The sequence below is a fragment of the Rattus norvegicus genome, chromosome 4 (genome assembly GCF_036323735.1).
Source record: "Rattus norvegicus strain BN/NHsdMcwi chromosome 4, GRCr8, whole genome shotgun sequence".
Taxonomy (NCBI): Eukaryota; Metazoa; Chordata; class Mammalia; order Rodentia; family Muridae; genus Rattus; species Rattus norvegicus.
This window is the reverse complement of record NC_086022.1, coordinates 30,098,379-30,125,010: the sequence shown is the minus strand read 5'-3', so window position 1 is coordinate 30,125,010 and position 26,632 is coordinate 30,098,379. Positions and strand designations below refer to the sequence as shown.

The 26,632-nt window shown below is 41.2% G+C and overlaps 1 protein-coding gene across 5 annotated transcripts in view; it reads right to left on the bottom strand.

Annotated features, from left to right (window-relative positions):
- Cdk14 (cyclin-dependent kinase 14) overlaps positions 1–26,632 on the bottom strand; it is a 594,415-nt gene that overhangs the window by 88,641 nt on the left and 479,142 nt on the right. For all 5 annotated transcript variants that reach the window (NM_001395582.1, NM_001395583.1, XM_039107757.2 and 2 more), the window contains one exon: positions 26,396–26,444. In NM_001395582.1, the coding sequence (NP_001382511.1) occupies positions 26,396–26,444 (49 nt within the window). The remainder of the gene's footprint in view (positions 1–26,395; positions 26,445–26,632) is intronic.

Sequence of the window (26,632 nt, the reverse complement as noted above, 5' to 3'; positions counted from 1 at the left end):
TGATACTGTCTCCATAAGTTTTGCTGGCTCCCATACTGTTTTGTTTTTCTGTATCTAAGTGTACAGTTGCACTTTAGGGCAGTACTTCTCCAAATGCAAATGGTAAGCTCCACTCCACCTAGATATCCTGAACGTCACTCCACCTTTGGTTAACCATAGAGCAGCAAACTGTGGAACCCTCCAGAGGCCTGCAGCTCTGGACAGCAAGGCCAGACACAGCCTGCCATCACCAGTCTGATCAGTGGTGGCGAGACCTGAACTGGGGCACCTTTGCGCTAAGGAAGCAGCCTTAGTCTTAGCTCTTGCTTCACGTGCTCTATACTATGGTAGTGCCAGGCTTTCCTCAGTTTTCTGTAGGTTTATTTAAAGCCACATTGACCTAACAATTGACCATACACAGGGTTGCCCTGTGTATGACATTACAAGCTGGGGCTTGTCGCTCGAAGGAAACTCAAGGGGAAGGGACACTTTGGAAAGGAGTCTGAATGCAGTATGCACATGTAATGTAAAGAAGTTTTAATGTAACAAATCCTCAGCGCCTGTTAAGTTGGAGAAACAGGAAGGGAACATTCCGACGGCAGGAGTGATTTTTTTTTTTAAAATTATTTTCTCATCCTGACTGCAGTTTCCCCTCCCTCCTCCCCTCCTAGCCCCCTCCCCCAGTCTCAGGACCCGCTTCCCCTCTCCCCCAGATCCAATCCTCCTCAGGCCCCCTCCCACTGATAGGAGTCCCACAAGAACCCCCAAGCTGCACAACCATTACATATATGGAGAGGGCCTAGGTCAGACCCATGGAGGCTCCCTGGTTGTTGGCTCCATCTCTGTGAGCCCCTATGAGCCCAGGTTAGTTGATCCTGTTGGTTTTCTTGTGGTGTCCTTGATACATTCATCCAGGAATGAGACAACAGAAAGCAAGTTCTACCAGGTTCACCCACTTAGGCCAGAACTCTTGTAAATACTGTTCCTATTTTAATTCCACCTCGCATGCCTTAGCCTATCTCTAAGTGCTTGCTTCCTGGTGGGGTAGTCACTGGTTTCTGTAGGGCCCTTTTCTACAGAGGAGTCACGCTGTGACCGGCAATAATCTCCATTGCCCTTTAGACAATTCCCAAACATGTGACCAAAAGCCACAGCACCACTCAAACTATAGCTAACAAATGGGAAAGCTCCGGGAAAAGGCTGGCCTTTTCCGGCAACAAGAAACTCCACTATTCCTTAGCTCCGAGCACTTAAATGTGACTAAAAATTAAGGTTTAGGATACAAAATAATTGACAAAAATAATTAGCCTACGAAATAATTGAAGAAAAAAAACCCACTAGAATGCAGTAATTCTAATGACACACGTCTCATCTTTTATGTAATTGTCTAATATTTGCTTTAATTTACTTTCTTCAAAAGATGCGCATTAAATGCTATTATTCTTGCTGCTGCTGGTGTCGCTGTGCTGTCGCCTTACCAGTGCTTGCTAGTTTATCAGGTCACTTCCCTCCTCCTGTTTCAGACATGCTTTGCTGCCTTCATAAAAATCTCAAGGTTGCTTTCTTTCTTTATTATTCACTTATTTACTATTTATTTATTTCACAAGCTTGGTGAGTGTTTCACATTCATTCACTGGATTTCATGTCCATCAACTCCAGAAAAAAAAATGCCCCGGTGTTAACCCTTTCAGTTTTTTTTTTCTTTTTTTTTCCGGAGCTGGGGACCGAACCCAGGGCCTTGCGCTTGCTAGGCAAGCGCTCTACCTCTGAGCTAAATCCCCAACCCCTTGTTAACCCTTTCAGAATCCTCCCTCCTCCTCACTAAGTATGCAACGTGTATATTCACTTGTCCATACTTTTCATCTGCTGCCTCCTGTTTCCTCCGATAGGTAATCACCTCAGAGCCACTTTTCACTCTGACTGACTTGCTGGTTACTGTGTCCAATATATAGTATTTATTCATTCATATAATCAATCATATGTATCATATATGTTATACATGTATACTATATATGTATATGTATATAATCTGTATATGTATATATGGATACAGATATGTATAGTGTATGTATCTAATCCGTATATGTATTATATGTATATATGGATACAGATATGTATAGTGTATGTATCTAATCCGTATATGTATTATATGTATATATAGATATGGATATGTATAGTGTATGTATATAATCCACATATATGTATTATATGGATACAGATATGTATAGTGTATGTATATAATCTGTATATGTATTATATATTATATATGTATATGTATAGTGCATGTATATAATCTATATATGTATATATGTATATGGATATTTATAGTGTATGTATGTATATTATATGTATATATGGATACAGATGTATATAGTATATGTATCTAATATATATGCATGTTATAAATATAATATCTATGAAACATATCCCAATGACCATTTTCAATAACTGAAGTCTTGAGTCAGGAGGGGTTAATGGAATTCCTTGTGCTGCTGTTCTCAGCCCCAAAGATTCTCTCTAATCACACACCTGTAGGATTCCTGAGGACCTGGGGACTGAGAATGTTTCTCCATGGTGATTTCCTTTTACTTTTCCCAAGAGCCCAGTGCTCTCCCAAGACCCAGGGATTTCACAGATTCTTGTTGTTGGCTTTTGAAACCCCAATAAGCTGTGTAAATTTAGGCCAAACTTTAGATCTTAGGGGAGACATTTTCATCTCTTTCCAGAGGAAAAAAATGGCATGAAAAATTTTTCTTGCAGTTTCTCCTCTCTAGAAGCAGGTTTGTTTGTTTTGTTTTAAATAATAAAAACACCTAGTCCACAGATTAAGCTGAACTATATTACTGAAGCCCACTCCTGTGCCCTGAGTTCCTTCATTCTGTGTAATACTCAGTCCCTGTGCCCTGTCTTTCTACAGCAGTGTTTCTCACTTTAGACAATAACTCCGGGAAATGGCAACTTCTTTTCTCTGTTCTCCTTCCTTCCTTCACTCTATCCTACCAGAGATTCCCCTTCTTGACCTGCCTGTGAATTTAAAAGGATGTACCTTAGGTAGCATTGCAGGTAATTTCTAGTGTTAGTAAAGTGATGCGCGCGCGCACACATACACACACACACACACACACACCTATATAAGCTCCCCACAATTTAATTATTCAGTACAAAACCATCCATGTAATTTTTATATCTCCTTCCCTGTAATAATCATTAAACTACTATCTCTGTGTGCCCCTGCCTCCTCTCTCATTTTTGAAAAGATTTGTTTGTTTGTTTATGAGTCCACTGTAGCTGTCTTCAGACACACCAAAAGAAGGCATTGGATCCTATTACAGATAGCTGTGAGTCACCATATAGTTGCTGGGAATTGAACTCAGGACCTATTGACGTGCAGGCAGTGCTCTTAACCATTGAGCCATCTCTCTAGTCCCCAACTCCTCTTTCTAAATTACTTCTTTCAGCTCTCCTCTATTTAGGATCAATAAATAGATTGATTTATTGGCCATGTGAAGTTAATACAGCTTGTTCTTTCACCATATAACCTTTTGGTTCCTTATGTATATGAAGGGCCAGAGAAACCCATAGCACATGTGTGGAAACGTTCACTTCCTTTTCCTTTTTAACATTGATTGATTGGCTGGCTGGTTGATTGAATGACTGGTTAATGAAGGAACAGGAGGGTGGATAGTTGGGTACTAAGATAACCTTAGAGCATTGTTGGTGGCCAGAATACAACCTATGGGAGTCAGATCTCTCCTTCCATTCTGTGGGCCCCAGGGGTCAAACTCAGGTCATTAGTCTAGGCTGCAAAAGCCTTCGCCAGTGAACACCTCTCTGACCAATACATTTTCATTAAAAAAAAAAAAAGAAAGAAAGACACTGCTGTCTGTTGAAATTCTTTGGGGAAAATCTCTGGAATTTGGAGCTTAAGTGCATGTAAGCAGATCTGGAGCTTAAGTGTGTGTGAACAGAATCTTATACGAGAAATAACTTTCAAGTAAATTGAAAATATTGCAACTCTGCTGTCTACACCATAGAGAATGCTCTGCGCTCCTCTTAACTTACCCTGCCACCCTCATTCTCTCTTTCCTTGAAATTTTTTAAGCATAAAAGGTGATAACGTGGGTAATGAAATGCAGCCTTAGTAATGAAATGGATCATCGATAGGAGGCAGCATACTCTCTATGCTTTGCATGGGGTCGTTTTGTGATTCAGAAACACGACAGAGAGGGTGGCACAAACGGCTTCGCTCCAGCGGTAACACCGCATAACCTTGAATCTGGGGAGGATGTAACTAAGACGTAAGGGCAGTAGGTTTAGCATGGGTCTGCCAGGAGCAGCCTGCACCATTCCTCTGCCTCCCAGGAACAGACCCGAGAGCGCCTTCTGTTCCTCTCCATCCACCTTTGCACCCATCTGCTGCAAAGCAAGCAGAAACTGCACCTTTTGGAAGACAGAGCAAGACAAATCCAGAACCCACCATTAGACTAAAGAAGACCGCCAAGGTTGAAAAGAGAGAAAGGATAAAAAAAAAAAAAAGACAGAAAAGAGGAAGCAGCTGCTCATGGCTGGGTGAAGCGGGCCCATCCTACAGTGCAGGGCTCCTGGAAAGAGGAGAGACAATGAACTTGCTGAATGCCGGGATGTTTGATCTGGACTGATTATATCTATAGACGTTCATCTTAATCTGAGAAAAAAGAACTTTAAAAAAATAAATATTTGGTGGCTGGAGAGGTAGCTCAGTGATTAGAGAACTGTCTATTAAGGTCCCGAATTCAATTCCCAGCAATCGCATGATAGCTCATAACCATCTATAATGGAGTCGGATACCCTCTTCTGGTGTGTCTGAAGACAGCAACAGTGTAGTCATATACATAAGATATATTTTAAAAAACAACCAAAATGAACATTCATTTTTAATCCGCCATCACCAGCACCAAAGTTCTGTGCTCAGGTCCTGGTTCTTTAAAGACTTCTTCAAAATAAACATCCCTGGAGGAATGTTATTTTTCCTTCTTTCTTTACTTTTCCAACTGACTGAGGTCAGTTTTTGTTTTGTTGTTGTTATTGTTGTTTGGTTTTTTTAGTCCATCTTATAAAGCAGAAATGAATGTTTTCGCTTTTGCCTTCTGTGCTTCTGAAAGAGTCTTTCCTCCAAAGCTTATGATAGATCTGCTTACAGAATGACTAAGGATGACTAAGGTCCATTTTGTTCTCTAGAGTTGACTTGCAAATATGTGTAATATATCGCAATATATGATGTTACTTGTAACTATGTGTGGTAGTCTAGTATAAGACACTAATTTATAATTATTGATGTAATAGATACATGTAATATATAAATCCTCACTGGGATCTTTGGATGCTTCTTTCATGTGAGCTGGATAGAGTGGGAAGAGTTAGACTCGGCACAACGTACTAACTGTAGCATCCGGTGAAGGACCTACCTTCATACAGAAGCTTGAGGTGGCATGGAGCAGAACAGAAAGTCCTAGAATATTCCTCACTTGAATTTCACAGTTTTGGGATGGAAGTCTGTAAACTATGAGCCTTTGTCTGAAGCACAGTCACATTTACCATGCTTCCTTTCATACATTGCATAACTACCTGGAGTAATGGGAAGGGCTGTATCCTCTCAAGGAGCATACTACACACTCTCCCCAGAGCGATGTTACAGTGCCCGGGTCCTTCCAATTGGCAGCATGCAGGCTGATGCGGCAGATGCGGTGGTGGCCACTGGGTTTAATATCGACCTCTTAAAACTGCATCCGTGATTTATGAAGTGGCCACACACCGACCGTAGGGATCAATCTCTGCTCTTGACAACACCAGACTGTGGATGTAGCTCTCCATTCTGTCTGCATACCAGAAGCAAAGCTGCTTCTTATCAGGGCTTCTGTTAGAGCGAACCATCTTCCTACGTCTCCTGGTTCTCAGAAAGGGTCTTAGTTTTAGAAAATAGCAAAGACACAGGGATGTTCATCATAGAGAGCACAGTCCTTTTCTGATTCTCTGCTTTTAGCAAAATATGGTAAGATTCCTCCCATAAAGGTAAATGAGAAACCTTGACATAATAGTTTCCATCAATAAGTTAGGTTTTAGTGCATAGAAAACCATTTGAGTCTCCCTCATTGATCCTAATGGCAATCTCCTTTACAAACACTTGCCCCTATCAAGACTAATTCTCTTTACTATGAATGTCCACAGTGATAAGGCTATTTGCAGGAAGCTCTGTCATCCATAAGCTGTTTCTTACCAATATCATTTTATTGACTCAGATGATCAAAGAATTATTCAAATCAGACAGGTTCACGGGGAAGTGCTGTGCAACATTGCTTTCCATACATGACATGACCATTGACCTCATGAACTCACTGCTACCTGCAAGGACAGCCTCACAAGGTGGGGCCATTCAATGTTCTTTCATGGATGAGCCCTTATGGTTAATGGTTATGGTTGCAGGGGCAGGAGAGTGGGTGGAGTCTATGCTCTGCAGACACACCCCTATCCCCAACTCATGTAAGCAATCTTACTTAAAACACAGTGTGTCGTAAAGGAAAGGAAGGGATAGAGAAAGAAGGAAAGAAAGAAGGAAAGAAGGAAGGAAGGAGAGAAAGAAAGAAAGAAAGAAAGAAAGAAAGAAAGAAAGAAGGAAAGAAAGAAAGAAAGGGAAATAAAAGGAATGAGGGTGAGAAGGAAGAAATAAAAATAAAAACAGAGATAAGCAAATATTAAGTTCTTAAAGACACATTTCCCTACATTTCTCTTTTCCTTTAATTATGATTTTCATTGCTTCAGAGATATTCTTTCCCTAATGTGAATACTGTCATTGCCATACATTCAATAACGGAAAGTCAGTCTAAAAACAGGAAGAATCTTTTATTAACACGGACCAGACAAATAATCCCCAAAGCTAGGTAAATTCAAATTCTGGGCATAAGTTCCAGATGTGGCCCACACTTGGCACACGGTGGCTCTTGAAGTCTGCTCTACCTGGAGGAAGTGAAGAAGTGCTGAAGTTCCCTAGTAGGGTCTGCGTGAATCAAAACTTCCTAAAATACTTGAGCTAGCATTCCTAAAACTATGTTAAATTGCTGAACAGTGGGCTGGACAAAGGAAAATATTAACTTTACTCCAAAATGTATAATCTTGACTTTTTTCCCTGGAGGAAAAGGCAGGGGTCTTCAAATGCTTAAGTTCACGACAGAATTGAAAATCGGTGATCCTACGACATAATAATACTATTCTTTCCCAAGAACAAGCATAGAACTATTCTCACAGTCACATTTCAGAAAGCCACTGATGTACTCAATGCTAAAGTAAATATTCATGGTGAAAATTGTGAGCTTCATGTCATATTATTTTAAGTAAGTTCCTTTCTGTATTTACAGTTATTTTTACCACAAAAGTTGATCACATTGCTCCATCCACTTATGATAGTTACCTACTAACTACTTTCTTGCATGGATTTTGTAGGGAATCCATTTTAATTTCTTGTCCAATTCTCCAATGCAAGGGGAAGTGCCTTCACTGAGTTGTGAAGTTTTATTTAATATTATATATAATACATAAATATAATATATAGTGTGTATTTTATAGATAATACATATGCATAATATATACCACATACAGGTATATATATATATATATATATATATATATGTTGTATAATATAAAGTACTTAAATACACTTAGTATATAACTTTATATGTATAATGCCAAAATAATGTCTTAAGTTATACTTTCATTTGTTAAAGCCTACCAAGCACTAATATTTTTTCATAAGACAACACAGGTCTCTCAGATAGTATACTTGTGTCAAGTTATGTTTTAGAAGAGGGTCCGAGATTTAGGGCCAATTGCTGTGTGGTCCTATAATTTTTATTAAGTATTTTAACAATGTAGTTAACAGCAGAAGCACTAAAAGATGTTTTGAATCCTGTGACTGGAGAACATGAAAGAAAAACAAAGATTTAAAAAAAAAATATATATATATAATATAAGTGACCCTACAATCAGAAATCTAAAACTTGCAGAATACTTAAATGAAAATTCCAAACTTAGAAGTTAGCATAAAAGATGATCAAAATCAAAGGCCTATATGCCTTAGGACTGGCTTCCAAATTTCTAGTCCTTTATTATTATTTTTTTCCCAAACAGTACATTATGATCATATTCTGTGCTGTCCCCAATATGTCTTAGATACTGTCTACCTGGTGATGCCTGGTGGGGCTTTGTGTTCCTTCCTTCATTTCCTCCCTCTGGGATTTTGTGTGGTTTGGACTTGTGTGGGTCTTGTGAGGCTGTCTCAGCCTCTGTGCACTTACATATATATTAGAATACTGTCTTTTGGACAATGTTTTTTCCTTAGAGTCATTCACCCACCACCTCTACATGGAGACCTGAACAGTGGACCATTATGGCCCGACCCCAGGTGGAATTCTCCTGTCACCTCAAGGGTGGCACGGAACTCACAACCCTTCTATCATTTGGAAACAGATGAGTGTAGGACTGACTACTGGGCTTCTCCTACTTCACAGAGTTATGAAGAGGACTGACATTTCCTTACCTTTAACTTGCTCCCACCCGTGGCTTATAGATGTCTTATTATTTTACCTGGCTCATGAGTTCTTAAAGAAAATTAAATTGCCAGTGCATGTTAAACAATATGATGTGCTGGGTATTTATACAAGATTAGTCAGGTTTTGTGTGTGTGTGTGTGTGTAAATTCAAGTGGTGGATTAAAGCACTATTTCATCTGAAGTGGGTAATTCTTATATTTTATGATAAGAGATAGAACTGAGAATTCAACCCTAAATCTTCATTTATGAAAAAAAAAAATCAATCCGTGTTGAACTTTAGAAATGGCTCCTCTTTCAGATAGAACAGCTATAAATATTTAGCGCAAATGACGTGGTCAGCAGGAAGATGTTCACCGTAAGAGGCTTGCGGAAACAGTGTGACTTAGCGGAGCATCTGCTTGAGGTACAGAGTGCACAGCAATGGCTGCTACTTCTGAAGTTCTGGAAGTCACAAACCTCACCAGCAGAGGAAATTTCTGAAGGCAGAAACCGGCCTCACCAGAATGGAGTAGCATGGCCTTACACTGTAAACAGGGCTCATAACAGCTCCTGAAAGGCACCCTTTTGTGGGATAGTATTTCACCCAAAGAGAAGGAAAAAAACTCTCTAATCACCCTTGAAGTAGGCATAGTACATTTATATCAGCGTTGGTGAATCTTGGAGTACGATAACAAGAGGAGAGACAGAGAGTAATTAGCATCTGACTGAACTCTCCATGTTTAATCCCTTGCAAACCCAACATGGCCCAAGACAGTAAGAAACCTACAGAATTAAAAACCTTTAAGGAGAAGACACATTGGTATTTTATGGTGACACAGAAGACAGTGTCTCTACCCCTTAAAAAATGTCACCTTGTTTGATGAAGGCATTAAAAGGGTAGGAATGGAGAACATCACAAAAAAACACAGGTGCCATTTAAAAGAAAAAAACGTCAGGTTATAATTTATTTGCTGGGAAATGCAGATTTCAGGTTCATCATCTTACGACACTGCCTGTAGATTTTGAAAGTAGTTGACAGTCTTCTATAATAAGGAGGAACTACATTTATATCTAAAAAATATTTGTTTTAAGACTGTTTCCCACAAGGGCCTTATGCTTTAAGAAAGAGAGAGGGAGGAAGAAAAATCTACTTTGAAACATCGTGCTTCCTGAGAGGCTGAAGGCTCAGGTTACCTCTCTTTGAGAGCTATGCTCCCTGCTCTTCCAGAGACTCTGAGTTCCTGGTCCAAGAATCTACAATAGATGACTTAAAACCTCCTGTAATTCAAGCTCTGGGGAATCTGATGCCCTCTTCTTGCCTCTGCATGTACTTGTGCATATGCGTATGTGTATGTGTGTGCATATGCATGCTGCAAACACACTAAGAAAATACAAAAATAAGAATAAATAAAATTAAATATTTTTTAAAATGATGCATTGTTCCCACAAGAATTCTACTATCCAACTTTCTGAGAACAGTGACCTCTAATTGTAGAGAGTGTACTTTGTACCTGTGTAACTGTCGGTTCTCACCACACTATCACAGAACACACGACCAGGTACAGGATGGAACCCTTGTTGCATTCTATACTATGGGAAGACAGATTGTAGGGAATGTTTATGAAGCATTTCCCATGTGCTAGAGACCTTTCACATTTATCTTATCCTACACCTTTGCAGTCCCGCCATGGTCGCCATTACTTTACTTTGCAGATGAGGGGCTGAGGTTTACAGAGAAAGTCTGGTCACACCTCAGCATCAGGCACAGAGAGAGCATGCTGCAGCTCAAAGGCTGCTGCTTACTCTCTATACCATCCAAAGGAGTTTCTGACATTTTAGCATATAAATTGTCTATAGTAATATAAAATGTCTGGTCACTAAAACATTTAGAAAATGCTGAAGCTTATAAAAGAAAGCAAAGATCCCTTATCAATCTTAACCAAGGGATAATTTTTTTATTGGTTAGAGATATTGACTTCTGTGAGGTCAGAACACACAGATAATTTTAGTTCTTTGTGTTTTAAAACAACTATGTATTTTTCGTGTTTCCACAATCTCAATTTTAACATCTTTTCTTAAACAACTGGAGGTTAGACTCAAGTCCACAGGTAGGTTTTATTCATTGCCTTCTACTTCCTATCTAGAAAAGAAAAAACTTCCAGCCACAAGTGTGCAGATATCCACAAATAGTGTCCCTCTGAGGACCTGTGCCCTTCTGACACTCGCCTGCTGTAAACTTCCCCCATTGCCACCCAATATTATTTAACAATGTCACAAGTATTACCAACTCTCCAAAACTGAAACATAATTTGGCAGAAAGCTTTGTCCCTATGAGGCATCTCTGCAGGTCTGGTCCTGTGACATAGCAACTGGATCCTCCAGAAAAGAGGTAGAACCCCAGGGAGAAACAATTCTTTATAGCCTGAGGTTAGAATCAATATTCAGTCATCTTCCACTAAACACTACTGGTCACAGTATGATGTGGGGAGACAGTGGTAGGTGAGAAAATCAGGAGATCTGTGGGTTTGCTAGGAGCCACCATGAAAGTTGTGGAAGATCTGTGGCTGTTGTTAATTATGACCAAATATATTCTCTTTTTCTCTGTCTTTGTTTATTCCCGCCCCGTGTGTGTGTGTGTGTGTGTGTGTGTGTGTGTGTGTGTGTACATAGCTCCTAAAGTTGCCACATGGACCATCTGTAAATGTCCAAATCAATAGTAGTAAAGTCACACTATCAATGAACCATTTCTAATATTTATTTCACAAACCATATCATCTGCCTGAACAAACTACTATGGTAGTTTAAAAAGATACTGCCCTTATGAATGACAAAAATAAAAATAATTTTTACAAGTTATAAACTAAATCCCTCAAAATCCTACCACCTATCTTCATCCTGTAAGTTACATTTTAGTCATAGCTCAAAAACATTATAATAGTACTGTGAGTGTGCATAACATTTCTTATTTTGGTCATTTTTAGAAACTTTAAGACAAATTGCCATTGTCTTTTTATACATAGTATTCTAACCATGCTGAATAGTATTTGACTGGGCTCATAAGTCATGGCATGTTAAACCTTATGTTTCTATCCCCTTTAATCTTGGTTAGGTTAGTGTGGAGTCTTTAAAAGTACTTTTTGTGTAGTTATTTATTTACTTGGTATGAAAGGGTCAGCAAACAACTTTTAAGAGTCAGCTGTCTCCTTCCACTGTGTGGGTTCCAGGATGAACCTTGGCCACAGACACCTTTACCCAATGAGCAATCCTAGCAGTTCAGGGCCATGTCTTTTATAAAATGTTGATCTACAAGACAGTCCTGAGAATCTCAGGCCAGCACTCTTAGTTATTTCCTTAAGAGAAACATTACAGAAAACATTACTAAACAAAAGCTTAGCAGACTTCCTGATGATTAACCGAAATCCCCAAGGCCAATCCCTGCCTTGTCTCTGTGTCTGCTGAGCGCCGTCCTCCTGTCATGTCCCTTCCCTTACTGTGGTCGTCACCCTTTCCTCCAACCAATATACATCGAGGCTCTGTTACTGGTGCCTTCATAAGGCAGCCAACACATGGGCTTCCATTTAATTACACTGTCTGTGTGTTTGACCTCATATGTGAATTGCTCTCTGAAAGCACCTTATTTTATTACTGTTACCTTGATCAGGGGTTCTCAACCTTCTTGCTAACCTTTACTACAGTGCCTCATATTAGGGTGACTCCCACCAGCCATCAAAGTATTTCCATTGCTATTTCATAACTGTAATTTTGCTACTGTTATGAATCGTAATGTAAGTGTCTGACATGGGTGATACCTGATATGCGAGCCCCATGGGATTTTGGCCCACAGGTTGAACACCACTGCTCTAGAAGGTCACATCTAGGAGGGAGGGAACCTTGCTGAACATTCTCAAGGCCACACAGACAGTGATAACTACACTGAACTAAACGTGCCATGATACAGTCACAGCCGCCAATGTGCTTCCTTGTTGTTTTCTGTGTTATTTACTACTTCCTAGGGACACACACACAGTAGGGACACACACACACACACACACACACACACACACACACATACACACACACACACAGTAGGGCCACATACAGTAACCAAATGGGTGTCCTTCTCTATCATCTCCCTAGGATTGGTGATTTTTTTTTAGGAAGAACTATAATCCCGGCAATGGAGCTAATTAAAAAAAAAAATGTAGTTCAATGGAAAGCATGGAAAACAAAGAAATTTCCTTCTGCTCACTGGAGGAAAATAGTACTCAGTTCCCGACTACCACAAGTTTTGCAGTTGGGATTTCAGAATGTGGAGAACGTTCAAGGTGCAATGGATAAGCCTCACCCTGGGAAACTACCTCCCTGGCCAGGTAAGTATTAAAAAGTACGATTTCTTTAAAAAGGCCACTCCATTAAAATCTTATATTCTGGCCACTGAGAATACACTGTCTTATATTCTAAACCCACAGTAAGATCTTATGTGTCTTAGCCCTGCCACATCAAACAGGGTAAATGAGAAAATTCATTAGACATATGTTCTTGAGGCTATAAAATAATTGAAGGCAAAAATAAAATTCATAAAAGGAGCTTGGGATATGTCTATGAGGAAAACATTTGAAAGTTGTTTTCAGAATGAAGTGAGCTGCTGCAGACAAGGCATGCCTTGTGCTGCAAGGTACGGCTACATGGGGCACTGCCACCCCCATCACCAACCAAGGCAGTGTTGGTCTCAGTGCTATAGGAGGTGCTTCTCCACCTCCACTGTATTTACAAATGTAGAAACTCAATTGGCTCTTCTAACAGTGTAAGAAGGGTACTTCGGAGCCATAGTACTTCTGTTAAACCACAGTAGTTCCCCAGAAACAGTTTGGTAAGAGCCAACTCACTGACTCTTATAACAATAAAATGTAGATTTAAAAAAAAAGTCACAAAGCAACTCCCAGATGTCAGTAAAGATCCAGAGGACTAGAAAGGTAGCTCAGCAGATAAAGTTGCCTGCCACCAAGGCTGGTGACCTGAGCTCCATCCCCACGACTTAGATGTACCAAGAAAATGAGTTCCCACCAGTTATTTTCTGACTTCGGCATGCATGCCCTAGTATGTGCATGAGCACACACACACACACACACACACACACACACACACACACACATGCAATACAAATTAAAAACAACAAAATTAGGAGGACTAAGATCAGGAATAGATGTATATAAGACACATTTGTCATTAGCAGACACAAGATCACAGAATTGAGAGAGAAAAGTGATGGGACACGGCGAAATTGGCGGCAGGGAACAGATTTCATCAGAACACATTATGTACACACATGTAATTCTCAAACAATAAAAAAAGAGTTAAATATTCTGTGTAGAAATGCTTGAAAAAAAGCCACTCTTAGAACAATAAAAATCCTACCAGGGGAGAATAGGCATGAACAGGAGACTGCATAATTCAGGGCATACATTTTGGCAACATACCTATTCTAACCTTACTCTACGAAGAAGCATGGCGAATTGGTACCTGTGTCTTGCTAGTTTCCAATCTTTGTCTATTAAGTTTTTTTCCCCTTATGAACCTTCATCTGACTGCATTATTAATATCAAGTTGCCTAAACTGCTGACCACACAGAAGTGGCTGCTGCATCACAGAGACTTATACAGGACGATTTTTCTGCAGACAACTTTGACGTTTATGAACAGAAAACCTACCAATCTTTAAACTGCGGGTATCTGGCTTTGCATGGGGAAGGTTGTCTGAAAGGCCAGTACTACAAAACTACGCATGGCCCCCTTACCTTACTCAGTCGGCCATGTCTTGTGTAAGGGGATGTTTGGGTTTTACTAAACAAGATTCTCACTACCAGCCAAATCTTGCACACCTCCCGTGTAGAGGAGGCTGTAAAACTGAGGGCACCAGGCCTACAAAAATGGTTACATGGGGAGCAAAGAAGAAGCTGAGGCAGTGTTTGAAGGCAGGCCCAACCTTTCAGGCATATCTTTCACAGGAGGCAGGAGAAGGTGGCATGCCATAGGCCATAGCTTTAAAGGTCTATCTGTGTCTTCAAGCCAATAGTATCAGCACAGTGCAGACAACTGAAGATGTGTGCTTTCAGCTCTTCGGTAAAGGTACGGCAGTGTTTTAAAATGGGAGAAAAGAAAATGTTGTGAGATTACCCAGGAACTCACAAGAAAATTTCCAGCAGACATTGAGATTATGTCAGAATCATATACAAACAGGACTTATGTATAGTCACTGTATCATTAGTTACGTATAGACAGCTGTTTCGCCTGTAAACACACAACAAAGTTATGAAATCATGTGTGCCAAGCTTCTATGCACATTTTGCCACCCTCTCTAAGTTATGTGTTTATCTTTGGAAATCTCGACACGTCTACGTGATGAAGCTTAGATGTCAAATTGGCTGGCAACCACAGGGTCAGTGTGGCCAGAGTACGTGCTCTGAAGCTCCATTCCAGACACTCAGGAGAAAGACATCCGATAGACAACAAAATTGAAGAATTTGAAATATGAAAATCTCTCAGATGTTCCGAGAGAAACTAAATCCTGGGACAGAGTCAGGATTTGGATTTAAGTCTGCAGCTACACACGAGACGTTAGTAAGTGTGAAAATAAAAACCTGGACAGTCCTTTCGTAACTGAAAAACTTAATCCACCACCTTAATATATCCTGCTAAAGTCTTGCTATGAGCTATTCGGACGTTATGTTGTGGCCAACTATGTAGCCAATGTAGTAGTCACAAATCTCATCAAATCTCACAGAATTCTCAGATCAAAGGCAGCAGCCACATTTTAAATTATCCAGTGGCAATGGCTAGGTATGACAGTGGAGATACACAGGATCTTTACCCACTGCGCATTGGACCACAGATCCACACTAGTTCTTTCAATACTTCTAGAAATTTTTAACTATCCTCAAAGGAACTGGGTGGTTTCAGCACTGTCACACACTGGTTCTTTAAATAAACAGTGGACTCTGGGTTAAGAAAACAAAGAATGTGTTTTGTAGCAGAAAATATAGCCCTAGGTCATGGACTCACCCTAGAGATGTGGAGACAAAGGAAGAGGCTCTGCTTAAGGCTAAAGTCCACAAAGCAGGGAACCCTTTCTCATTTGCTTAAGAGTCAGAAGGTTTCTTTTGGTGGTTACAACCTCAAAGAAAGGAAGGTGGGAGTCTTAGCATAGAAAAACCAATATTGTGTGACTAGACACAAAATCCCAGCTGTAAACTTTAGTCAGAGTGAAAACAAACAAACAAGACAATCCTATTTGTACCCTTGCTACTTGTAAACAAAATGATGTGCTTGGTCCTACTTGGAGGCAGAACATTAAGACCTGGTGTGACCCTTAATTAAGTAGCCTCCAAAGTACCTAAGCCCATTCCTAAAGCCATTATCCACTGACACCTAATTTATTGACAAGGGCAAACAAACAGATATCTAAGTTCTATACTGGAGAAATTCTAACCATTTTGCTAGATGGGGAAAAATAGCTATTTACCTCATGTTTTACAGAGTTAACCAGCTGCCCTGGAGTGTCTGGTTGTTTGTTTCATCAGGGCATGCTGCCCTCTGCAGGCCGTGGGAACATGCACATGTGTAAGGTTCATGGAGGTGAACCTTATAAGAGTAAGACAGGGAAAAGGAGGAGAGGGAGGGGGCGTGTATAGGGTTGTATCTGTATGTTGTCAAGCTTTTGGGAACAAGATGAGAAGCAACCAACATATATTGTACAGCTTAAAAAACCTGCACCTTCAGCTGCTATGTGTATAAGAGGACATAGCAGCCCTCTAGTCCCATGTCATTTTTCTTAAGAAACTTGTAAGCATGCTAACATCCTTCTGCCTCTTTTTTTTTAAATATGAAGGACAGGGTGCAGAAGAAAGAGGAGGAAGGGTAGTTCATGTGGATTTACAGATGTTACTAACATCTCCAAAGTGATCTAAGACTCAGTAAGTGGGAACTCAACTCTAAATGGGTACATAAAACAAATGAGTCTAAAGCCACATATGCATAACCTTACCATTAAGCATCTCAGCTTTTAAGCCCACGTGTAGTAAAGTGGTTACAATTTGGCCTGAGAAAGGAGATCAGGCCCTTCTCTTTGAATTTACTCTTCTCCAACAGCTATGATATATATGCTTCTCTCTCTCTCTGTGTCTCTCTGTCTCTGTCTCTCTCTTTCTCTTGCTTTCTCTCTCTCACTCTCTTTCTGTCTCTCTCCTCTCTCCATTATCTTTCTCTCACCTTCTCTCTCCTCTGCCTCTTTCTCACTCTCTCCTCTCTCTCCCTCTCTCTCATCCTCTCTCCTCTCTCTCCTCTCTGCCTCTCTCCATCATCTCTCTTTCTCTTACCCTCTCTCCTCTCTGCTTCTCTCTCTTCCATGCCCCAATCTCTCCTTTCTCTGTATCTCTTGTCTCTCTCTGCCCCCCCCCACTTCTCTCCCCCTCTGTCCTCTTTTTCTTTCTCCCCATCTCCTCTCTCCCCCCTCTCTCTCCCTCTCTTCCCATCTCCTCTCTCCCCATCTCTCCATGCCCCACAGCTGGTGTAGTTATTAGTTTAGCCACTAAAGGGTTTATCTGGACAAACATCACAAAGATGATGGCTGATTTAATTGAATTTATGATCAAATGTTCTTCACTTCAGGAAGAGTGGGAAATCACTTATGGGGAGATTTGAATAATTTAAGGGAAGTTCTCTGTTTGGCACGATGTTTGTATATCAAGTCTTGGGGGATTAAATGCAGCTGAGGACTAGCAAAGATTTCATGTACAGATACACAAAGATAGTCAGTAAGACAATGCAATGAGGAGGGGGCTGGGCATCAGTCTCTTTCTCTTCCCACTGTGCCCATTTTCACGTACATTCTGTTTGCAGAATGAGTAATATCACACACACACACACACACACACACACACACACACACACAGAGACAGAGAGATAGACAGAGACAGACAGAGACAGAGAGACAGACAGAGACAGAGGCACAGAGAGAGAGATGCACAAAGAGACAGACAGACAGACACACACACACACAGAGAAAGAGAGAGAGACAGAGATAGAGAGAGACAGAGAGAGAGGCACAAAGAGACAGACAGAGACAGGCAGGGAGACAGCAAGAGGGTGGGGGCAAAGAGAGACAGAGATTTTTCTTACATCCTCTATTGTCAGATGTTGAAAATTATATAGATGCTCTTAGGCAAAAACAAAAAAAGGACTAGAAAGTAATTTATGTATATAAGACATTTTATACATTGTTGTTGGTAAAGACTCAGAATCTACTAATAAAATCATTAGCCTGATAAATAAAAGAAACCAATTTCGGGATTAGTGCCTAAGGGTGTGGACTTGGCCCAGTGTCTGAAGAGAAAGCCTTGGCCAACAGTGGGGACAGAGACAGCAAAGCCGTGCTCCCAGGCATGACTCTCTGTGCTGCAAGAGATAAGTCAACTGCCCTCTGCATTCTCAACATCTGAAACAAAGACAATTACTTTCCGTTTTATGGACAGATCAAGTGTGGACACCCAGGACCTTGAAGTCACCCGTTCTTTTTGTGCATTCAGAACACCATAGGGGAAAAATCTACTAGACATTTGAACCTGGTAGCAGTGATTTGTCTGTGAGTTTCTTTCAGTCTAATTGGGAAAACTGTCTGGAAGATGTGCTTCAGGATTTAGGATAAATCACAGTTTTTCATTAATTATGTACAATGCTATTTGTTAACATATCACTCTTAGGAAGGAACTGATGGGGGAGACTGGAATCCTGCTTCTGCACAAGGATTTATAAGGAAAACAAAATGGTGCTCAAGCAGCACACTGTGCTCCCCTGGGAAGGCTAAGGGCGTTTGAGCTGCCTGGGGACCTGTAGGGAAGCAGCAACCATGTTCCAGAAAAAAAAATGTTTACTGGGAAAGGCAAGGAGCACCGAGAAGCACAATGGGAAGTGACCAGGATATGTGGGGCTAGGGGTGTTAAGGCACTGGGTACTTTGCAGTCCAGTCTTTAACAGCAGAGCTCAGAGAGATTCGTGAGCTTCCTTCTGAAGGTCACGAGGTTCCCAGAGGATCTAAGGCCAGAGCTGGGCTGGAGGCCATCAATGATGATCTTGGCTCCAGGCAGTTTCTTGTCATTCATGCCCCAAAAAACGTGCATCCTTCTGTCTTCTCTGCTCACTCTTGGTTCCTATTAATGACAGTTGTTGACTACATCTTCTCAGGCGTGTGGAACCACCAGGCACACATGGCGGACACCCACATCAACATGGACAGCTTCCGTAACTGAACTCTCATTGTAAGTGGGAGACGAGCCCTGAGAAACTCCATTGGAGAGGCCCCCTAATGAGGAGGTCATCTCGTTTTACCACAGCCTATTAGGGTGGTGTAGGGGCCAGTGATGGCAAAGGATAGCACTGCTGTTTAAAATCATCTGTCTCCAGATTTTTCATCATTTTGAGGCAGAAAATTCACTAAATTCATAAACATTTCCTCATCAACAAAAGAAGTATGCAAAGTGGTAAGGAAAGGGATCAAATTATGGAGCTTTTAAATAATGCAGTTTAAAAACATCTGCGTTTCTGCTTATGCATGACATTAAAAAGTGGTAATTTTCAGCACTCTGGAGCTTGAATATGAATACATGTGTTCAGGTGGTGGAGCGAGAGGGCCTGTACTCGATTTAGGAAGTTCATTTGGAAAATAGAGCCGTCTCCTATGGCCTCTCCTATGTGGCGAGCAGGAAGCTGGCTTCTGCCATGTTTTCTGAGCAGAGCGAGGGGAGATCAAGGGGATCAGAACAACAGCAGAGAGGTGAATCCTTCAGGGAGTTCAAAAAGGGTAGAGAACTGTGCGTCTAACCCCTACCAGTTCCCAACAGAAGAGAGAGAGAGGCAGAGAACACAGGAAGGAGAAAGGAAGAGACACTGGCAATAGGCGAGCCTCTTAGGAGGGAACAGCATGGTGTCTGCAGCAGGAAGAGGTGGGGGAGGGACGTCTTCTTGATTCTCTTTGATACTCTTCCCCTGCAGATTTACTGCACTCTAGAGCTACTGCCTTCTCAGAGTGTTTATAAGTATATACATTATATATGTATACATATATGCTTGATATATGTATATATTATATACTTGATATATACTTATATGTGTATGTATACAGTGCATACATAATATATATGTGGTACACACACACGCACACACACATGCACACACTCGTGCGAGTGCACGCACACCACGCATATATACACCAAGGAAGATCTCCAGATATCTAGGTGTAAAATGCAATGTCTTTCAGACATCATTGGATAAGCCTGGTCCAAGTTTGATGAGTGAATACTTCACATAGAGATTCACGACTTTGTTGGTGAGTGCGGTAGCCACGAACTACATGTGACTCTTTACATATCGATCAAGTCAATTCAAATTAAGTTGAAGTTGAGCTCTCAAGGAAGCATACAGTCTAATGGTTCCAACCGTGGGTACTGCTGATGTCTGTATTAGACGTGTCAAGTCAAACTTGCAGTTATTACCAGGCTTCCTGAGCATAATCTCATTTAAAACTCTGTGCTAAGAACAGACAGCGATCCCTTCCTCATGCATAATTTTGAACGTATCTGCTCTGAAGCAGGCAAAGTGGATTATGTCTGAGCTAGCTAGGGCTGGGCTTGCCCTGTCTCACCCATGGCTCATGACAGCATAGGGAATCCTTTACCGCCATGGAAACAGGATGGCTTCCTAGGATACCCTGTTACTTACTAATTGCCTCAAGACTGTCAGGATGCTACTTTCCACTGTGGGTAGACTTTACCACTGACCAAGGCTATGGCCCTTACAGCAGAGAGAGAAAGCTGGTCTATATGTGATTTTTGCCTTCTGTAATTCAGTGCAGAGGAATGTGCTAGAGACACTCAGATCTCTGCCTCCCAGAAGTGTGAGATAACATTTTTAGACAACATGCTTGGTCCATTGGTACAGTGGTCAGAGAATACAGTGCCCACTGCATGTTGGCAGAAGCAGAACCGCCCTGTTGGAATCTGTTCAGGACACAGTTCAAAAGAGGCCTCTCCTGGCAGCCTACCTGCCCCTGGGAGCTCTGGGCTGCTTCAGAAACTGCTGCTGCGTTTTCCTCCTTAATGAGCTGCCCAGCAGAAGGATGGCATTAACCACACCAGAAGCCTGTGTACTTTTGGATGAAGAGGCCAAAACGTAATCCAAAGGATGAAAAACAATGACTGTTGCCAACTCCCAAGCCTGGCGCGCACTGCCAATTAGCAAGAGAGAAGGTGGCTATTTCCTGTCCATCAGAAGAACAAAACCTGTCACCTGACATACAGCCAACAGCATGGGGCCTGCCCTCAGCCACCACCAGGAACTGTTAATGACAATGGATTTTTGCTACCCTAAGTAAAGGGACAAGAAATCTGGCTATGACACAGAATAAAATAATGGTATGAGTCCCTCAGGGCAGTGAGAGCTGTGGAGTAGGTAAGGAGTCTGACTTGCAGGAAGTGAGTGGGCGACTGGCAGAGCTGTCCCTGGAACTTAGTTGTAAATGCAACATTCCTCTCACAACAGGACACTCCCCAATAACGCTACGAAGAAGGCATGGGCTGGAGGGCTGTGTTCAGAAACCCAAAGACATATTCTTTTTCTATGGAGGATTGAAATCAGGTTTCCGCTCACTCCTGCGCTTCCTGCTGAATGAGAGCCCAGACACAGGATGTCAGCGTTGGAAGATTCTGCCAAGAACAAATGGAACCTGGTTATTTCTAAGTATGTGACAATTCGACTCCTTTCACAAGACTCACAGGGATACTTCCCAAGCTGTAAATTTTCAATTGCATTGATCAGTCACCTCTCACCCTGTCTTCACATTGCTATTTCCGATTGATCAGTAATCGGAAAACCCTTCAGCTATTCCTTCGTCACGGAACGTGCCCCAGCTGTGCTTTCATACTCCCTAATTCCACCTGGTTCTGGAAGTTCTAGGCCACCTTTCGGGACCCACACAACACCTCTTATTTTTGACCCTCTCGCCTTTCTTCTCAGGACTCCCTGCCCGCAAACTCCTAGGTGCCAAGGGGTTTACTGTATCTGCCTAACGCACACCCGTACAATGCTTTAAGGAACCAAACTAACGATTCATTATTATGAAAACAAATGTCCCCAGGAACTGTTCTAGCTAGTGTTTGAGCAAGAAGGGGAGCTCTTGGGCCTTGAAACTATACCATTTATGTATGTCCAAGACCAAACGTGAGAGCTGTTTGCTCACACGTTGAAAGTGACATTTTCAAGGGAGCGGAGTGTGGTGAGGAACCACACTCCACATGTCCTTCTATTGCTGCATTCAAATATGCAGAAATGGGCACAGTCATCCTCAAATTATGAGAGGATGTGATTCCAAAATGTGGGCTTTAGACCTGATCATCCCACACCCTCCGAAAGCCAATCAATGATGCAGAGAATAATTTTCTTGAAAAATATTATGAAGGGAACTCTCCAGGCACCAAATAAATTAAAATCGCTACTTTGAAGTAAATAGAATTATGACAAAAGTCATCAACAGTGAACAAAATGCACAAGTGGAGGACTTTGAGAGCTAGCTGACTCAACTGCTCCCCCTAGTGTATAGACTGTGTTCTTACCTTTTTCACACTGCTATGCTGGCCAAGAAATGTCAAACTCTAACCTACTTAGTTCACAGCATATTGCTTTGTTAGGTAATTCTAAATCAACTTCGAACGTGGCAGAGTGGGGAAGATGATCTTTATGCTTCGTGAGAAGGTGCAGGTTTAAATCTTAATGATCCATGTCAGATACCCTAATGGCAAGAAAAACAGTAGAGTGCCTCTAACATAAATATACAAAGGGAAAGACCGTTCCTCCAAACATTACTTCCTACATCATGCTTTAATGCACTTATAGTACAACTGTTTAGCAGGTCATCTTTAAAATGCGTTCTGGAGGTTAAACGTCAAATTGGATAAAATATTCAAGGAAAGCTCAAAACCACAAAATTTGGCTATTTCTAAAATTTCCAAATCAGGGCTTATGGCTCCGTTAGGATGTAGAAACACAGCAGGGAAATGTTTCCTTTTCTATTTTTTCATGCTCGAAGGTAGCCTCACCATGGCCTTGGTATTCACTGTGCATTTACAAATACCAACTATACACATTCTTAGGGAAAAATCCGGTTTGCTTAATGAGCACACGGATCGCTTGCAGGACCAGCACTTTAGGAGAAGGGCTGGGAGAGCCTGGCCTGACCCCATTCAATGTGCGTGGGCCTTGTTTGCCCAGCCATGAGCTGTATTTTCCAGATGTGTCTTCTTTGACTTAGTGGTTTATCCTTAGTTCTCATTTCAAAACTTTCAAAGCTCCCAACGTGCTCAGCTGTTAAGAAGTTCCAAAGCAAGCAAAAGCAAGCAAATATGTTCTTGGAATCTCACCCTTCGCTTTGCTGGAGAATGTATACTAAGGATTCTTCTCCAGCCAGAATCATAAAAGATCTTTTAAGTGGCTCAAATTCTTGGTGGATTGCACATACATGCTAATGTCAGACAACTAAAAATAGGGAGATTTACAAGAGAAATAGCACGAGTCTTCATACTCCAGCGAAATAAAATGGCCTATTTAGAGGCAGTTAAAACACAGGACATATGTTTATGAAATTCAGATTTATCTCCATTTAGCCCCTGATCCCCTTTATGCGGGAAAAGCTTCCTGGATCATGCATTGTTAGTGTGAGGGAACAAGGGGGCTTACTTTAATGGTGATCATTATTCTTAAACCAATATTATTTTTCTTTATATCAGGCTTTTCAGTTTGGATATTTATTCCATCTCTTTCTATCTTCTTCTATCACTACTCTGTTATTATAGAATATATATATGTATATATATATATATATATATATATATATATATCAGAAGGTAAAATCATGCTCGTGGTTACTGATATAATTAAGATCAGCTGAGTTTTCCTGCTGGCATGAGCTAGAGCAGATGCAGTTCCCAAGTAGACTGGATGATTTGATAACCACTTAGATTGAAGGTTCTCTAGCTTGAGAACCCCCCATACTCTTTGACAGGCTAACACCCCCAGTAGCTTCCACAGCTTGGATAATGCTGCTTTTAAAGAGATTATTACTTAATTTTGAGCTTTAACTTTTAAAAATATCATTACTTAATTTTGTACCTCCATTAACGGCAACCTATTTTGGGGGTTAGCTCATCATCACATATACGCCAAATAAACTGAATTGTAGGAAACTATTTTGAATCCATTACTACAATGTAAGAGAATTCAGCAACTGCTTCAGTTTATTAACTTCTACAAATTAAAAAAAAACTACAAGGTATAAATGGTCATTATCTGCAAAATGCACTGTACAAAGTGATTGGATTTCAGAGTTTTATTAAAATGCACCATTACTTGACCCTATACACCTCCATTATCCTTTACTGTCTTACCCAGACAGTACAGTCCTCTCTTCTTCCTCAAGAGTCCCACTTCCATGCCATTCACACGCTCATGTGCATGTATAAAATCTAGATTCTGTACATAACAGAAAACACACCATATTGGTATTTCTGATTTTAGCATATTTTGTTTAGTTTGATGGTTTCCAGTCCACCCATCTTCCTGCAACAGGACTAAGACAGAATGCAGCCTCAGAGGGTGTGCCTGCTGGGAATGGACATTTTACCTGGTGAAAACAACGAACGTAAGATGCAGCTATACTGCCCCTGGGAAGACATCAGTAGCATCTATATCAGCTCACTCTAGAGATACTCAGCTGAGATTAGCATAGCATGGTCATAATAGCTAATTTAAACTGACCTTGGTGTCCATCAACATGTGGAGAGAAAGAAAAGGTCGGTATGCAAATAGAATGGAGCTTTAATTAGCCGTGAAAAACGAAAAGGATAAATGAGGAAAATATCATGAAATTCATCACCTTGCACAGTGAACGAATCCTAATAATTAAAACAAACTGCATGCATTATTTTTGAAAGCTTTGTAGTAGGAAAAGTGATCACAACAGTCATTTTTCTAAAGACATGATTAATTTTAAAAAATGGTTTAAATCCTTCAAATTCCTGCAGAACATAACAGAGTCATCCTAAGAGTTTCTCGCTATCGGCTGCCCACCATCTCGGCCGACAGCATTGATCAAAAGCATTCTTATACAAAATGTTGCTTAGTTTTTATTGTCAAAGCCGAAAACTAAAATGTAGCAATGATACACAGTAAGATTGTTACAACCAGATTCTCTGCAGAGAACACGCTACAGTGAATGAGACTTCACTCAGTGGAAAGAGCTGCACCTGAGTGGCCTTCAGTGTAGTGCTGAAATGTGATGTCAAAGCTAAAGGGGCAGGTCAACCTGTTTTCCAGCGTCTAGGGCTTGGCTCACAATTTAAGCTGCACCCAGTTTATTGGTCTACAAGAGGCTCCTGGCTGACTTGCAAAGCCCAGATTTTCTTATTCTGTCAAGTTTTGAGCCAGTAAATATATTTTATATGCTTGTTATTACCTTATCTGTGGGCATGTGTGGACCCTTACATGTATGTGGGGGGCGGGTGTTAGAGGACAACTTTGTGGAGTCAATTTTCTCTCCTATCTTTATATGGGTTCTGGGGATTAAATTAAGGTTGTCAGGACATTGTGGCAATCTTTTAAACCATCGTACAAAACCTTTATACAATAAATAAAGCTATTTTTTATAAAATCAGATGAGAGGAGATATGGAGACAACGCTTGGAGCAGAGACTGAAGAAGGAAAGGTCATTCAGATCCTGCCTCACCTGGGGATCTAGCCCACATACACACAGCCACCAAACCCAGACAATTCTGCTGATGCCAAGAAGTACACACTGACAGGAGCCTGATATAGCTGTCTCCTGAAAGGCTCTGCCAGAACGTGACAAATACAGAGGCGGATGCTCGCAGCCAACCATTGAACTGAGAATGGGGTCCCGATTGGAAGAATTATAGAAAGGATTGGAGCTGAAGGGGCTTGCAACCCCATAAGAAGAACAACAATACCAACCAACCAGAGCTCCCAGGTACTAAAACACCATCCAAGAGTAGTACACATGGCTCCAGCTGCATATGTAGCCTTGTTGGGTACCAATGAGAGAAGTCCTTGGTTCTGCCAAGGCTGGAACCCCCAGTGTAGGGGAATGTCAGGGCAAGGAGGTGGGAAGGGGTGGTTGGGGAGGGGGAACACCTTCATAGAAGAAGGGGGAGGGGTAATAGGATAGGGGGTATATGGCCGGGAAACTGGGAAAGGAGATAACATTTGAAATGAAAATAAAATACCCGATAAGATCAGATGAAATGAAAGAGATGGGGGGTGGTATTTATACTTCTAGTGATAAATGTGCTTTGCTCCCCAGTAATGTTTAAGGGGGAACATCCATTTTATCACTCAGCAATAGTAGTCAATGCCATTTGTTAGAAAATCAGTTACTATGGTGTATTCTGTAAGTGTTAGTTTGCCAATTCTAAAATATTTCATAAAATTTGGTTACAAGATGGGCCACAGTAGATTCTAGAATTTACAGTTCTCATACAGTCTGCTACACTGCTCTAAGAACCAGAACCCATGCTGGCTGTTGGCCCTGTCTAAACGGGTAGATGGTATGCAGTAAGGGCTTGATGCATGGATGATTAGTGGCATCAGTGAATGAAATCATGTTGTGACAAACTCACTTGGGGCAAGTTGGCGTGGGGGGTTGGGGGAGGGAGGGAGGGAGGGAGGGAGGGAGGGAGAGAGAGAGAGAGAGAGAGAGAGAGAGCGAGAGAGCGAGCGAGCGCAGTATCTGTGTAAAGACTTACTTATTCCATGCTTGTCTAAGGCTTTTAGAGCTGTACACGGTAAATCGTTCTGAAATAAAAAGAAGAAAAACGATAAGCAATCTAAGCATCAAATATATACGTGATAAGCCTGTGGAGAGAATAACTTGTTTTTAAAGACAGTCTCATTATGCAGCCCTGGGGCTCTTCCCAAACTTGTAGCAATCCTCCTCATGCTTCCCAGGTGTGGGGGTTATAGCCAGGCACCAGCACACTCAG